The sequence below is a fragment of the Castor canadensis genome, chromosome 4 (genome assembly GCF_047511655.1).
Source record: "Castor canadensis chromosome 4, mCasCan1.hap1v2, whole genome shotgun sequence".
Classification (NCBI taxonomy): Eukaryota; Metazoa; Chordata; class Mammalia; order Rodentia; family Castoridae; genus Castor; species Castor canadensis.
The window spans coordinates 185,278,522-185,293,870 of NC_133389.1; the positions used below are offsets into that span (position 1 = coordinate 185,278,522).

General features: G+C 45.1%; 1 protein-coding gene across 8 annotated transcripts in view; it reads left to right on the forward strand.

The window, feature by feature from the left end:
* The first annotated feature begins 1,150 nt into the window (after nucleotides 1-1,150).
* Farp2 (FERM, ARH/RhoGEF and pleckstrin domain protein 2) overlaps nucleotides 1,151-15,349 on the forward strand; it is a 106,048-nt gene continuing 91,849 nt past the window's right edge. For all 8 annotated transcript variants that reach the window (XR_012447457.1, XR_002212000.2, XM_074072272.1 and 5 more), the window contains exons 1-2: nucleotides 1,151-1,271; nucleotides 13,546-13,756. Coding sequence is in view for 6 of the 8 variants with exons in the window: in XM_074072272.1 (XP_073928373.1) it covers nucleotides 13,574-13,756 (183 nt within the window). In the remaining 2 variants the exon portion in view is untranslated. The remainder of the gene's footprint in view (nucleotides 1,272-13,545; nucleotides 13,757-15,349) is intronic.

The following is a 15,349-nucleotide window of genomic DNA, read 5'->3' on the forward strand; positions in this document are numbered from 1 at the left end:
CCACCTGGCTCCGATGGGCACTGCCATCGAGGCACGGGCAGCCCGCCTGGCTCCGATGGGCACTGCCATCGAGGCACGGGCAGCCCGCCTGGCTCCGATGGGCACTGCCATCGAGGCACGGGCAGCCCACCTGGCTCCGATGGGCACTGCCATCGAGGCACGGGCAGCCCACCTGGCTCCGATGCCCTGGGCTCTGCGTGCCGGAGCGGCTGCTGGTGACGGGGAGCGGTGTGAGGACAAGGCTCGGGCGGTGGGGACCTCAGAGGCCTCTGGGAAGGGACGGCCATCCTTCGCCTGCCCAAGGCGTTCTCTTGGGAAGCAGGAATGGGTCGGGCTTCCCTCCAAGGTGGAGGTACAGTAGGAGTCGCTCAGGACGTGGACAGCAGCGGGGGGTGTCAAGAATGGATGCAGTGGCACGTGGGGCGGCCTGCTGGTGCGAGTTACAGACGTGGAAGGTCGGGGATCTGGTCTCACGTTTCCATTCCCGCCATTCCGGGGACACGAGGCCAGGGGGGACCGTGAGCGCTGTGAGGGCCCGGCATACTCATGCGACCTTACAGGGGCTCCCCTGGTAACCCTAGGAGGGGTGCAGTAGGAAGGGGCTTGTGGCCAGGGAAGAGACAAAAGGCGCGGACGCGACGAAACCCCTCTAGGGTTCGCGTTCGCCTGGCCGGCTTAGGCCCCGCGCGGGACCAAAAGCTTCCAAGCCAACCCAGACTCCGCCCAGCGAGCCGAGGCCTCGCCCAGGGCCCAGACCCCGCCCGGCGTGCTGGAGCCCCGCCCGGCGTGCTGGAGCCCCGCCCGGCGTGCTGGAGCCCCGCCCGGCGTGCTGGAGCCCCGCCCGGCGTGCTGGAGCCCCGCCCGGCGTGCTGGAGCCCCGCCCGGCGTGCTGGAGCCCCGCCCGGCGTGCTGGAGCCCCGCCCGGCGTGCTGGAGCCCCGCCCGGCGTGCTGGAGCCCCGCCCGGCGTGCTGGAGCCCCGCCCGGCGTGCTGGAGCCCCGCCCGGCAGGCAAGCTTTGCAGACTTGCGTTGACTTCGGCGTCCTCCCCTCTCCTCCCGCCCCTTTTCCGTTACTGACCAATCACAACGGAGTATCGCGCTTGCAGGCGCGGGCGGAGAAGACCAATCAGCGGCGCGTCCGCGGTGGGGGCGGGATCGCGACGGGCGGGCAGGCTGTGCGGGGGCGGGGGACCGACGGGCAGTCGGGATCGGGCGGCGCCGTCGCGAGAGCTGGAGGCTGCTGCTGGCGGCGGCGCAGGCCAGGCTGGACAGGTGAGGACGCGGTGGGTTTGCGGGCGGGCGGCCGGGCGCTCACTGGGCCTCGCTAGGAGGACAGGCGACAAAAGCCGAGCCCTGAGGCCGGACAGGGCCTGGGGCTGGCGGTGCACCGCAGAAAGCCCGCGCCGGGTCTGAGGCCTTGGCGAAGCGCGCCAGCTCCTCCGTGGGTCGCGGTCAGGTGAGGACCGTGCCCCGTGGACGCCGGGTTTCCGCCGAGGCTGGCGCCCCCAGCAGCCCTGGGAGGCTCCGCCAGGGTCCACTGGTGAAAGAGCAGAAGACGCGTGGCCACTCGCTGCTGGCCCTTCAGCTGTGTCTTAACAGTCACCGCCTGTGTTAAGAAAGACGGGAGGGACTTAAAATCCCGGGCTCAGCGGTTATGGGGTGGCTTCTCTCTCTCGGTTGCTTTTGGGTTTTTTGTAGGTGTTTTTGGCTGGGTCGCTGTGGAAGGGTTTGAAAACCTTTGGGTGGCGCTGGGTTGAGACTTGGTCTTGTGTGGACAGCATTGTGACAGGTGACACGGGCTTTCTCAGTGCCACACAGACAGGAGAGGGCATTGGAAGAGGAAGGCGTGGAGGACCCTTGCTGTGAGGTCCTGGACACCCAGAGCCACTTGTGAGGCACTTGTTGTCCGTTCAGTCACTTCTCCTGAAGTCTTGAGTGGACACATGCCCAGGTCGCACAGGCCCGTCCTTCCCTCGGCTCTTCTCTTTCTTTTTGAGGCACGGGTGTCTGTGGCTCAGGCTGGCCTTGAGAGCTCGTGATCCTCGCCTCCGCTTGGAGTGCTGCAGGTGCAGCCTGAGCCACCGTGCCCAGCGCACAAACCCATTTCAAAGCGCAGGAAAGGATGACAGCTCAAGGTGTTTGCAAAGCTGTTAATCACCCCTGCTGCTTCTGTCCCCTGCTTTGCCTCTTTATGTGGTCTTTATGTGGCTGCTACTGATGAACTAGATCCTGGTGGTTGAGTTTCCTGTCAGTTCTTAGTAGACCTCCAGGTTCAGTCCCAAAGAGGAAGTTGATAGAAAGTATATTCATTTTTCCCTACCTTAGGTGCCTTAACTATAAAATGGGCCTAAAATTCACCTCATGGGGTTGTTGTGAGGATTAAGTCAGTTTTAAAAAGCTGCTAACAAGATGCCTTGCACACACAATAAGTGCTTAAAAATGTGAATGATTATCATTATCAGATTGAAGACAGTAAAACTAAGCAACCCTGGGTATTTACCAAAAAAGAAAACAGTTGAAAGAGAATTAGACAATAATTAAGCAGCGTTATCCTGCTTGGAGGGAAGGCTTTAAGCTGAATTGCCAAGCAAAGACTTAATGCATAGGTAATCCCATGGGTGCCCATTTAGATCTACTTGGCCCTGAGAAATTTATTTTCCTCCTTTCCAAATATGCCTGTTTGTAGTCATATCAATACCTCTTCTGTATTCACATGCTAACAGATTTCTCTTGCTGCTGCTTACCTTTCAGTTATGTTCATGTTTTCCTTCACCCATTTTCCCATCAGCTCTCCAGCTTCCCTTTTTACAGTCACCTTGAGCTTCATACACACAGTGTGGCACTAGGTGTGCAACCAGAACCTTCCTGCAAAGTTGGGTGACTCTGGTCCTGTATGTTAAAATTAGGATGTATAGAATCATCTGACTCTAATACACTTGTCAATACTGGGGTTTTACTTTGACAACAGTTTAAAAGTTGAGGGTCACACAGAACTTAATATGATAAAACCCAGTCTTTGCTGGTTTTGGGGAGTGCTTATGTTGGTGAGATTCTGGTGTAATGTTTTTGGAGAGCAACTAGCAGTAAGTAATAAAGATTTTGATTTTAGAATCCCACTTGTGAACAATCTGATAAGGAAATCTTATGTCAGTAAGGAACATACTCCTTGGCCAGTAAATATACTTCGGCAAGCCCATTCCTGCCCTTCCCTCAAAGCAAAATTTGAACCATTTGATTCATAGAAATATGCTTTTAAATATGCCTAATGTAAGATGTGAAATGCAATTATAGTGTTGGAAAAAGTATGTAAGGAAATGGACAGGGTTAGGAGGGAAATTAGAGTGAAGTTAGAGTGATGGTAGTGGTTTTATTTTAGAGCCATGGAATTATTTTCCCCCAAACTGGTATTTTAGTTTGTTGCCATCTTAAAATTCAAAAGCCAAACGGCACTATAATACTGTAGGATACAATGACGAATGTTACTTCATCCCGTCTCTCCCCTCCCTAGCCCATCCTCCTGATTGTGTCCCAAAATAAGATGGTCATGTTGCATCCCATCTGCAAAACCTGCTTAGGTATGGGTTCATCTGGTTGGCTCACTGCAGCCCTCACAGCCCGGCTCCAGGCTAGTTCCTCTTCTCTCCACAGGTGTCTCAGGGCCTGGCCACACTCAGCGTTTCCCTTACCTGTGTGCACACTCGCCCTTTTTCCATCTGATCTGTTCCTATGAGCCCTCACCCCATCATGCTGGGAAGCTGCTGCAGGTTAGGCTAGTAGTGGCCCTTTTTTCTTTCTTCTTTCTGTGACTGCAGTGGGCAAGCAGTACTGATGGCTTACTCACTTGTCTCCTTTTCTGGATTAAACTACTTTCTCTTTGTGTGCCCTGTGTATACTGGCATCAGGGTGGGGTTGAGGCCACGTGTGTAACTGAGTAACTAGAGTTCCTTTGGCTACTGCACAAGGTTGTTGTGAGCAGTAAATGTAACAGTGTAAGCATAGGGCTTGACACAGGCCTCCTGGCAGTGCTGGTTTCTGCTGTCACAGCATCAGGGCTTTTTTTTTTTTCTTTTGTTTGGTACTGGGGCTTGAACTCAGAGCCTACACTACACCTTGAGCAACTGTAACAGCCCTTTTTTGTGATGGTTTTTTGAGATAGGGTCTCACAAACTGTTTGCCTGGGCTGGCTTCGAGCTGCAGTCCTCCTGATCTCTGCCTCCTACTCAGTAGCTAGATTACTGGCGTGAGCCACTGGTGCCTGGCTTTTTTTTTTTTTTTTTTTTTTTTGTGAGGCCTTACCCATCCACACACCTGCCAAATACCTCTCTGCCGTCCTTACTTTACTTCCTCCAGGTCACCACCACCATTTAACATGTCTTTGTCTTGGCCCACTGAATTGGGAGTGATTTTTCTTCCTTAGAAGGTTCTGCATCCCCAAGGAAGTGCTCAATAAATGTTTGATGCCAAGTTTGATGGGGCCTGAAGCATATGTAATTTTGGGGAGGGAGACTCTAAGAAAAAGAATATAAAGTTACAAGTAAAAATTAACTTAGAAAGTAAGCATTTATTGAAATTGAGAAAATGTAAACTAAGTACAGGCTTGAAAAAAGCTGACCAATAATACAAATATAACTAAGCTGAGAAAAGTAATGTATTTGTTAATTACCTGACACTTCTATAATATTTTCCTTCTTGGGTATATATTTTAATTGCCTTTTCATATGACAGTGAGAGAACAGAAAGAATTCATAGATTCTTCCACAATAGTGAATAAATTTGTATTATTGATAGGATACTTAAAACATGATTTTTACAGACATATTTTCTGTTTCTAGTACTGCTACAGGATTGTGTTCCAGAAAAACAGGAATTCTAATTCTATTTTGCAAAATTCCATTCAAGAAAGAAAAAAATGTGTCTAAGGACATTTATTACTGTATTGTATTATTGACTTACGTCTCTGACAGGTGATAACTTTTCCTTTGACTACTGAGCACTGAACTCTGCCTACAGTTTAACACAGCTGATGATAAATTTCCCACAAAGGAGCATGTGACTCCCTGAATTTCGACCTTTTTTCCTTTTCACTGGCCATGCACTTCCCCTGCCAGATGCCATTGGATCCATTTACACTGCCTTAGGATCCCTGGTCCTGCACCTTTGTCACAAAGCCCTGGGACCACACAGGGTGATAGCTGCATCCTAAGAGCCTCATCTGGATAGATGGCTGGTAATTACTCAGGAGTGCACAGAAGTAACTGTGCACACAAGCACATCATAAATGTGCTCTTAGATCCAAGAAATTTTAAGTTTCCCTCCAAGCTACCTGATTACATGGGAGAGGACAAAGGCAAAGTTACAGTGGAAAGATGCAACCATCATAATTGACTGCAATTAGAATATTTTTGATAAATTTTACAGAAGCATATAACCATAGGGACACTTTGCTTAAGGCCTTTTCCCAGGATCTACTCCCAGATGAGAGGCCTAGAAACCTGAACCAGATTAGCCTTATAGTCAAGCACTTTGGCAGAGATAGTTTCTTAGCCCTATGATGCCAGATAACCCGGTAAGGGTGTGGGATGCATCTGTACATCTCGGATCGCTAATGTATTTGGGAAGGAGAAAGTAATGTTAGAAATTATTGAAATTACAAGGCCTTACTAATCTTTTGAAACCTTTATTAAAATCCCAGTTCCTTCAGTAGTAGTTGGTAAGAGGAATGTTGGAGAACAAGTCCTAATATCTGAATAAGAAATCAGTCCCAGAGAGTGTTAAAAATAATTATTTTATTTTATTTGTGGTACTGCGGTTTGAACTCAAGGCCTCCCACTTGCTAGGCAGGTGCTTTACCACTTGAACCACGCCACAAGAGCAAATATAACTCTTAGAAGAGAGACAGTTATTTTTGTTTTCTCTGGAAGGTAAGACTTGAAGCAGGTAGTGGTACAGGTGTCTGCAGGAAAACATCTGATTTCAAAGGCAACATATGCTCATCAGTGTAGGCAGTTTAGAAAGAAAGTAAAGTGAAAATCAGCCTTCTTCCCTCTGCCAGTGATAACCACTATAAGCATAAACATGTTTAAGATGCATAGCTGGGTACTGGTGGCTCACACCTGTAATCCTAGCTACTCGGGAGGCAGGGATCAGGAGGATCAAGGTTTGAGACCAACCCGGGCAAATAATTCACAAGACCCCATCTGCAAAATAACCAGAGCAAAAATGGACTGGAGGTGTGGCTCAAGCAGTAGACTGCCTGCTTTGCAAGAAAGAAGCCTTGAGTTCAAAACCCAGTTCCACAAAAAAAAAAAAAAAAAAATGAGCGATGCAAGGTGCAAGGATGTAGAGCTCAGGTTCGAGGAAATGGAGGACACACATCCCATCCTGCCCCTCCTACTAACTGGTTGTAACACCTGGATGTGTGCATGAAGCAGCTGTGAAGGACTCTGACAAATAAAGGATAATGGGCAGAGGAGGTGAAGGCCAGAATTTAAAGTATCACTACATCAGCAGTGAGCTTCCCATTTTCCCTATAGCATCCCCTGGCCTGGAGTCATGATGTCCAAAACCTGGAATTAGGCACCAGGTGAGAACAGGAAGAGCTGTAGGGAAGCTTTATACTCAGGAGGTGAGTGGGAGAAAGTCACCATTTTTCTTTCTCTCTTCCCTCCCACCCCTTAGCTCTGTTTTTTCAGTTTATAGAATATTGTTTTGTATAAAGTCAAAATATTTAGCAGTAGAAGATCTAAAAATACACTTAAGGAAATAAATACATCTGGCCAGTGTTCAGACACGTTAAAAACAAAAAGAAAACTAGGGAGTGAAAGTAAAACATCTCTTTGGACCATAGTCTGTTTATACCATGGTGTTGAATTTGTCTGAAAATGATCTTTTTCTGTAGCCACTGTTGCACATGCTGAAGGAGGTTTTATGTGGATTACTTCATTTTTGGCTACTAAATACTATAAATTGGTTGGAATCAACATGTCACCTTTCAGTTCGTTCTCCCATTGAGCTGCTCATAACAGAATCATGGATCCTTAGACTTGAGAAGGATCAGATTATTCCATCCTTCCCCCTGCCATTGTCTGGATGAAAAGCTGGGGCTGGGAGTGGACAAGTGACTTAAGTTTATCAGTGACAGAGTTGGAACTAGAACGTGTGTGCATCAGCACAGGCTGGCTCTGGGTTTCCTTTTATCAGGCAGTTGCTTCTGTCCTCATTCCTTAAAAGCACGCACCTCTCTGGCCTTTTTAAATGTTGGTGAGCTCCCTTCCAGCACCAGATTTTCAAGTTGATGACTGCCCTTCTAAGGTTTGAGGGGCCATGCCATGTTTCCTGGCACGTTCAGTTGTTAACTTTGTACTGCGGGTTGCTCCAAATATGATGCTTGGGCCACATCAGCTTCCAATCAACAGTGTAGCCACACCTGCAGTCACAGTCCTGGAAGATGTATGGATGTCCCACTTGCCTGGCTACCTTTTTCTCATCAGTTCTTTGAGCCTTGCCTTGAAATATAAGACCTGATATTATTTCTCAACTTCCTCATAATGATTATTTAGTTGCTTATTAGAAAGGAAGTCAGTAATGCTTGAAAAGACAATAAGGAATACATCTCTTGCTACCCTGTAGAAAGAGGAAATGCTGCCAGGGTCCATTTATCATTGTTTTGGTGGCGCTGGACTTTGAACTCAGGGCCTCACACTTGCTAGGCAGGAGCTCTACCACCTGAGCCATGCCCCTAGTTCTACAACAGTAGTTCAAGCAAACTCCCTTCAGTGTGCTGTTGTCAGGGAGCCATGTGCTGCTCTCCCAGCAGAAGACCAAGAGTTTTGGTGACTAGGTCTGGGCTGAAGGCTTAGCTCTGTCACATCTGAGTTATGTGTTCCTCAGCATCCCCTCTTCCTCCCCCAACTTTTTTTGAGTAGAAAGTACAGATTTCTCATATGTCCTCTGCCTTGCACACACCCCACTATCAGCATCCCTCACCAGAGTGGATGTTTATTACATCACCCAAAGTCTCTGCCAAATTTTAAGCTAAATTTTCCAACTTTAGGAAATGATATGTCACAGGGCTTTATGTTACAGAGGGTTTTATTATTTTGTTATTAAATGAGAATATATCCATAGAAGCCAAATTTCTATCCATAGTACTCTCAGTAATGGAAATTGTACAATCACTGGAGATATTTTTAGGCGCGCATAGTACAAAGCATTTTTGTTTTTTACAGTGGAATGAAGATGGGAAAATTACTTCTCCCCCATAGGTCCCTAGCTCCCTGTGGGTTTCGGGGAGAGCATTGTGGTAGGAGCAGGTGGAATAGATGACAGGCTCCCAGGACTATCAGTGGCCTTGCTGTGTTTCTGGTCTGTCTTATATATTCTTGCCTCTAATATTTATTTGCAAGCATACAAAGTTCATTGAACAAAATTCATTTCTGTTAAGTCATAATTTATTATAAGATAGAGTCCATGCATACTTTTTTGTGTGTGTGTGTGGTTTTGGGGTTTGAGCTCAGGGCCTCATACTTGTTAGACAGGCACTCTTCACTTGAACCACTCCAACAGCCCTGTTTTGTGTTGGGTATTTTCAAGATAGGGTCTGTTGAACTATTTGCCAGGGCTGGTCTCAAACCTGGATCCTTCTGATTTCTGCTTCCTGAGTAGCTAGGATTACAGGCATGAGCCACTGGCACCTAGCTGAATACATACATTTTTTTTCCCCTTTGTCAGGCTATCAGGATGTAGCAAATTATGCTGAAGCGACCTGTCATTTCTACAGCAAAAGCCTGGTTTTTTGCTGCTTCTGAAATATTTAAATAGATTTTTGAGGCCAAGGTTAACCAACATTAATAGCATTGGGGTTGCCTAATCAGTTTTCTATTAGGTTTCTTACTTTTAAGCTTTCCTAAACTTACTAATAAGCTTGACCTTGAAGTCTTAAACTTCATCTTAAAGTCAACTCCCCACCACCACCTTGTGGTACTGGGGATTGAACACAGGGCCTCACGCTCTACAGCTTGAGCCATGCCCCAGCCATTTTGTTTTGATTTTTGGTTTTGAGATTGAGTGGTGCTAACTTTGCCCTGGCTGACCTCAAACTCTAAATCCTCCTGCTTCTACCTTCCGTGTAGCTGGGATTACAGCTACACTGAGTAATTATTAAAGGAGTAGTTCATGCTACATTATTAATATGAAACAGCAAGTGGATTCTTCTTTGAACTATCAACAGCACGTGCTTCCGGGGCCATTTCCACTTAAGTGAATTTGTCTTCTTCCGATCATCAACAAGAGTGTCTTGTGGCACTAGGTCTCAGCTTCAGCATTGTGGATATCCAAGACCAAGTGGAGACTAGGATGTAAATTTACTGCTCAGAAGATATGCAAACCTGCAGAGATTTCCCCTTGTAAGCCACATAGTTCAAAAGAAGGATTTTGGTATTCCTTGAGCCAAGAAAAGTGCTTTTCACTTTCTATGTGTCTTATTTTCATGAGAGATAAAGCAGTGCTAAAAGTTAAGGTTTAGTCTTGGGCTACTTAAATATATTTTTATTATATAAAAATCAAATATGTGGCTTAATAATTCATACAGTAAATACTGTCTAGGTCAAGAATAGATGTATAACCAGGTATGGATGGCTCACGCCTGTAATCCTAGCTACTCAGGAGGCAGAGATCAAGAGAATTGGTTCAAAGCCAGCCTAGGCAAGTGGTTCAAGAGACCCTATCTCAAAAATACCCAACGCAAAAAAGGGCTGATGGAGTGGCTCAAGTGGTAGAGTGTCTGTCTAGCAAGTGTGAGGCCCTGAGTTCAAACCTCAGTATGGCACCAAAAACAAAGAACGAGGCTGGCCACCCTAGGAGCCCCTTTACTGAGTTCTGTCCCAGTAATAGCCCCTCTCCCAACAAGAGACACTAGTGTCCTGACGTTTCTAGTAATAACTCCCTTTTATTTTCTTTTTATACTTTTATCACCCAAATGTGCACTTCTAGGCACTATGGTTAGCCTGGCCCATTTTTTAGAACTGTGTGTATAGATGTGATTTTCTTAGAACAAGCAGAAGAGAAAAAATTTTGAAGGAAAATTTCCACCTAAGAGCTGGGCTTCGTGGTGTGCATCTATAGCCCAGCACTCGGCAGGCTGAGGCAGGAGGTTCACCTGAGCCCAGGAATTTTAGACCAGCACCGGTAACATAGCAAGACCCTGTCAATAAGTAAATGAATGAATGAATAAAAGGCATTTTAAATATTTACATTATATAGTAGAACAAGTAAGAGAAGTGACCTCTAAATATATTTTGGCTTTATATACATTTGCAGAATTATAGTCTTACTTTAGGGAAAGATTAGCATTGATGACCAAAGTAAAACATCATATAACTTGTTCAGAAGAACCCACTTATGTTAGTCAGTTTAACTACCTGAGAAAACAACCTAATAGAGGAAGGATGTATTTTGGCTCACAGTTTGAGGTCCATGATCAGTTGGCTCTGTTGCTCCTGGGCCACTCATGATGAGGCAGAACATCATGGTGTGAGTCAGGCATAATGGGACACTCTCGTAATCCTACGTCACGAAGGCTGGGGTAGCAGAGTTGTGAGTTTGAAGCCAGCCTGGGTTATATAGCAAGATCCTGCCTCAAAAAATAAAACAAATGTGGTGGTAAACAAATGGTGAAGCAAAGTGCCTCATCTCATGACATTCAGAAAGCAGTAACAAAAGGAACCAGGGGAAAGACATACCCTTCCAGGTCATACCTCCAGTGTCTTGCTTCCTCCAACCAGGCCCCAACTCCTAGTTTCCACTATCTCCCAATAACCATCAAATGGACTGGGGCGGGGGTGTGCCACAAAAAAGAAAATAATGCCATCAAGTCATTAATCCACCAATGAGGTTAGCTTCCTAATAATCCAGTCACTTCCTAAAAGCCCATCAGCTGGCAACCAGGCCTTTAACACATGAGCCTTTGAGAGACATTTTAGATTCAAACCATAACACCATTTGTTGGTGGTTTGGCATTTGGTAAATGTCATAAAGTGACTAAGAACTTAGAAATCATTACTTGTATTTTCATATGTTTTCACTTTGGAGATACCCTAAAGATGCAATTTTTCTTCATATTCCCTTATTTTGGGACTATTTAAGAAATAAAAGTTTGTGAAAGTTGAAATGAAAAACTCATAGTTATGATTTTCAAAACCTCTTATGTTTCATGTTACCAGTGTGGAAACTGACTTTCTGAAGTGTTCTGTTTGAGGTCAGTGTTTAGTTCCATGTTCTTGTAGTATTGTACAGTGCACTGCATGAGGAGAGAGTGCATATTTGCTGCTGCCAGTAATGTTAAGTAACTATGCAACAGACAGGCACTGAGAATCTAGCCCTGCCCTCAGGGAGCATACAGCCTGGGAAGAGACTTCTGAAGATTCTAGGTCACAGCTAACTTACGCCTAACATGGACATTTAGTTTGTTCATTTGTGTTTAAACTGGCTTTCTTCAGGCATTGAGGTGGGAGATATACTTGGCAAAATGGCACACTGTATCATCATTTTGCTGCCATTCCTCATATTGTACTTTTCCTCCAAGGTTTTAGCTTTTGGTAAATTGGTCACCTGTGGCAGTTCTCCCCCAGGTGATCGGGAAAGCTGTCTGTGGGAACAGGTTAAGTGTATGGTGGGAGTTGATTGACAGTGAATCATAACAAAGCTTTTAAATTTAATTCAAACAATTAAAGGTCCTTGATTTGGTTTATCTTAATAATAAAATATGCATGAAAAACAGTAAAGGGCCAAGGGACCATCAGTAATTAAGTTGGCACACAGTGGAGTAGGCTGGGAATTTAGGAAGATATATTCTTTAATTTTTTTCCAGTGCCGAGGATTGGACCCAGATCCTTGAACATGCTAACATGCTAGGCCGGCACTCTACTACTGAGCAACATGTATCTCCAATCCTAGTAAGATAAGTCCTTTAAAAGGTTACTGCAATTAGTAGAAGACTTTTTGAAGGCAATTAAGCAAGATAAAATAAGTTTTGCTGTGCTGTGTTCGTTATCTGGTGTTTGTGTCTCACGTCCACTTTTGTCATGCTACATTTACTGTAAAAAAATTTGTTTTGCTAGTAATAGGGCTTAATCTTAGGGCTTGGCACTTGCTAGGCCCTACAACCTGAGCCATGCTTCCAGCCCAAATATTTTTCTTTTTATAATTTTATTTTATCATTTTTACATTTGCTCACATGTGTATACATTGTTTGGGACACCTCTCCCCTGGCTTCCCCCTCCCCAAATATTTTTCCTCAAATTGATTTCCAAACACAAATAATACACCTAAGGAAAATCAGGTGTATTACCTAATTACCTTAAATAGTGAATATTTTATTGCATTTAAGAAGAAATGAATATTATGTGATTCTGGCTAATATTTGTCTGATCTTTGTTAAAAGCAGTGAAGAGATTGCCCCATTAGACTTAATAGCTTAAAAAAAAAAGACCTTAAAAGATATGAGAGCCAGGCACCGATGGTTCATGCCTGTAATCCTAGCTACTCGGGAGGCAGAGTTCAGGAGGATCATACTTTGAAGCCAGCCCAGGCAAATAGTTTGTGAGACCCTCTCTCGAAAATACCCAACATGAAAAAGGACTGGCGGAGTGGCTCAAGTGGTAGTGCACCTGCCTAGCGAGCATGAGGCCCTGGGTTCAAGCTCTGGTACCCCCCCCCCCAAAAAAAAAGAGGAGGACATGAATTCTTCCCTGACCTTCTTTTCTTGAACCTTTAATGCCATCTGTTAAGTATGCCTGGATGATGATAATGGGGTTATTGTGAGTTTGGGATAGGGCAGGAGCTGCCTGGGGCAGGTGATCCTGATACCATGTTCTCATCTAGGCTGTCATTCAGTGCCATACCTGAAATTACCTCCTGAACCACTAGTGACACCCACTTCATCCTTGTGAGGCACAAATTATAAAAGCCAAGGGTACAAAGACAAGCCTAGCTGTTTTCATCTACCATACTCTTGCCCTTAATAACCCTCTCTGATCTTCACACCCAGCAGAGGAGAGAGATGTGTGCACAGCTGCTTCAGACTGTGCTGTGGGCTGCCTGACACATGTTAATGCTGTATCCTGTAGTGCCTGCTCCTTTTGCTAGAAGTGGCCCTGTCCAGCACTTAAACAGGTTGTCATCACAATTAACTATTGGGGCTGGTGTACCAGGTACTGGGAAACCCAGGGAAGGACTGCAGCCATGGACTCTCCCTCTGCTAGGTGAACGATAATGATGTCACTTGTTAACGACTTGTTGAGGGTTCAAGAGTTAATACATGTGCCTAGCTCAGTGTACCTGGAAAGTTTTTATTATTGGAGACATGTTTGTCTCCAATAATATGTGTATGAGTAAAACATAATCTTTTTTCACTATTTTGATGTCATTTAAGACTCACAGAAGTTGCAAAAATAATACTGAGGGCTCCTGTGTTTGCAATGATTGTTTATACATTGTTTTAATATCTAAATAACATGGTATTTCCTTGGAATTTTTTTGTTTGCTTTAGTGTTATCTTCGCTTATAACTGGTGAAGAATGGGAGAGATAGAAGGAACATACAGAGTCCTACAGACTGCAGGGACACGCTTGGGTGCCCAGACCGTTGTGGGAGTGAGCACCCTAGAGCTGGGGCAGACACTGTCACCCAGAATGCAAGAGAAGCACCTGCACATCAGAGTGAAGCTGCTGGACAACACTGTGGAAACATTCGACATTGAGGTAGGAAGCATGATTTTCTAAAGGTCAAGTAGTATACACCAAATTCCCTTTCGCTGTCTTGAGTTTGCATATTTATCAGTTTTACCAAGAGTGACTTTGGTAAACACACAGCAAAATCCTTAGTAACAGTGAATCTGAGTTGTTCTTTAGTTTGAGAAGTGGTATTCTCTTAACCTTCACCTAAAACTCTGAAAAGATGCAGTCTTTCCACTCTTTTGAGAGGCTGGCTAAGAGGACAGCTGCAGAGCATGAACTGCAGCTACTTCGCTCCTACCTAGAGTGTCCCCTCAGCCACCTGGATGCTGGGTGCCTGGCCACTGTGTGAGGGGTGCAGCTTGGTCTCAGTGTGTGTCAGCATCCTTGTCTGAATCACAGATGCAATTCCTCCTCAGTGTGGCTGTTGTGAAGATTGAACAAGCACCATACAGACAACCTGACATGCAGAAGGTGTTGCATAGTGTTAGTTTATAACTTATTTTTCCAGGTCAACAATAATAAAATTTTGGGACTGGAGGCAAGAGCCTGCTTAGTAAGCACAAAGCTCTGAATTCAAACCTCAGTACCACCTAGAAAATAAATGGAAAGATAAAATTTTTATTTTAAAAAAGTTCGCTAAAATTCAAGGGCTTATCTGTAGTCCTAGCTACTACTCAACCTGGAGGATCACTTAAGCCCAAAAGCTCAAGGCCAACTTGGGCAACATAACTAGACTGTCTGGCAAAAATAAGTGTTTTTCCCAGTGGTGAATTGTGCTGCGAATGTTGGCAAAAATAGTTGAACATAATTAAAATATATGTATACATCAATATTTAAGTAACTCTACTTTTTAGACAGATATGATCTATTAGAAAAATTATTCTTAGGGTAGGCATGGAAGTGCATGTCTGTAATACCAGCTACTTAAGAGACAGATAGGAGGATCTCAAGCTGAGGCTGACCCAGGCAAAAAGTACAAGATCCTATCTGAAAAATCAGTTAAAGTGAAAAAGGCTGGGGGTGTGGAACAAGTGTTAGAGGGCTTGCTTAACAAGCACAAGGCCCTGGGTTCAAACCCCAGGACCTCAAAAAAAAATTGTTTTTCTTCTTCTCTTTAAGTGATGTTAGGACAAGTGTTTTTTTTTCATGTATAATACATGAATCCATTCTCTTTTGTTCAAATATTTGTATATTGATTTAAAGTAATATCTTTAGACACTTTTTTTTTTTTGTGATACCCGGGGATGGAACCCAGTGCCTCACACATGCTGGGCAATCATTCATCCATTGATCTACATCCCCAGCCCATCTCTTCCTACTCAGTGTCACAGAAGTCAGAACAAGAGAAAAATCTTAACATCTAGCAGGAAGTTTGTTTGTACTTGGATTTCTGTTCAGGAGTCAAGATGCTATGCAGGAAATAAGATAGCCAAACTGTGGGCAAGGCTGTGAGTGGTGTCTTACTGTAGTGTGTGTGGGGCAGTGAGCACAGGGGACAGAGGAGGACCATGTCCTGAGGAGGGTGGAGAAGCAGCCCAGGTGTCATCCTTCTTGGAGTCCTGGGAAGAGTGGCTCCTCCCTGAGTGTTGGAGATGACAGGTATCTGGTGCTGGAGTT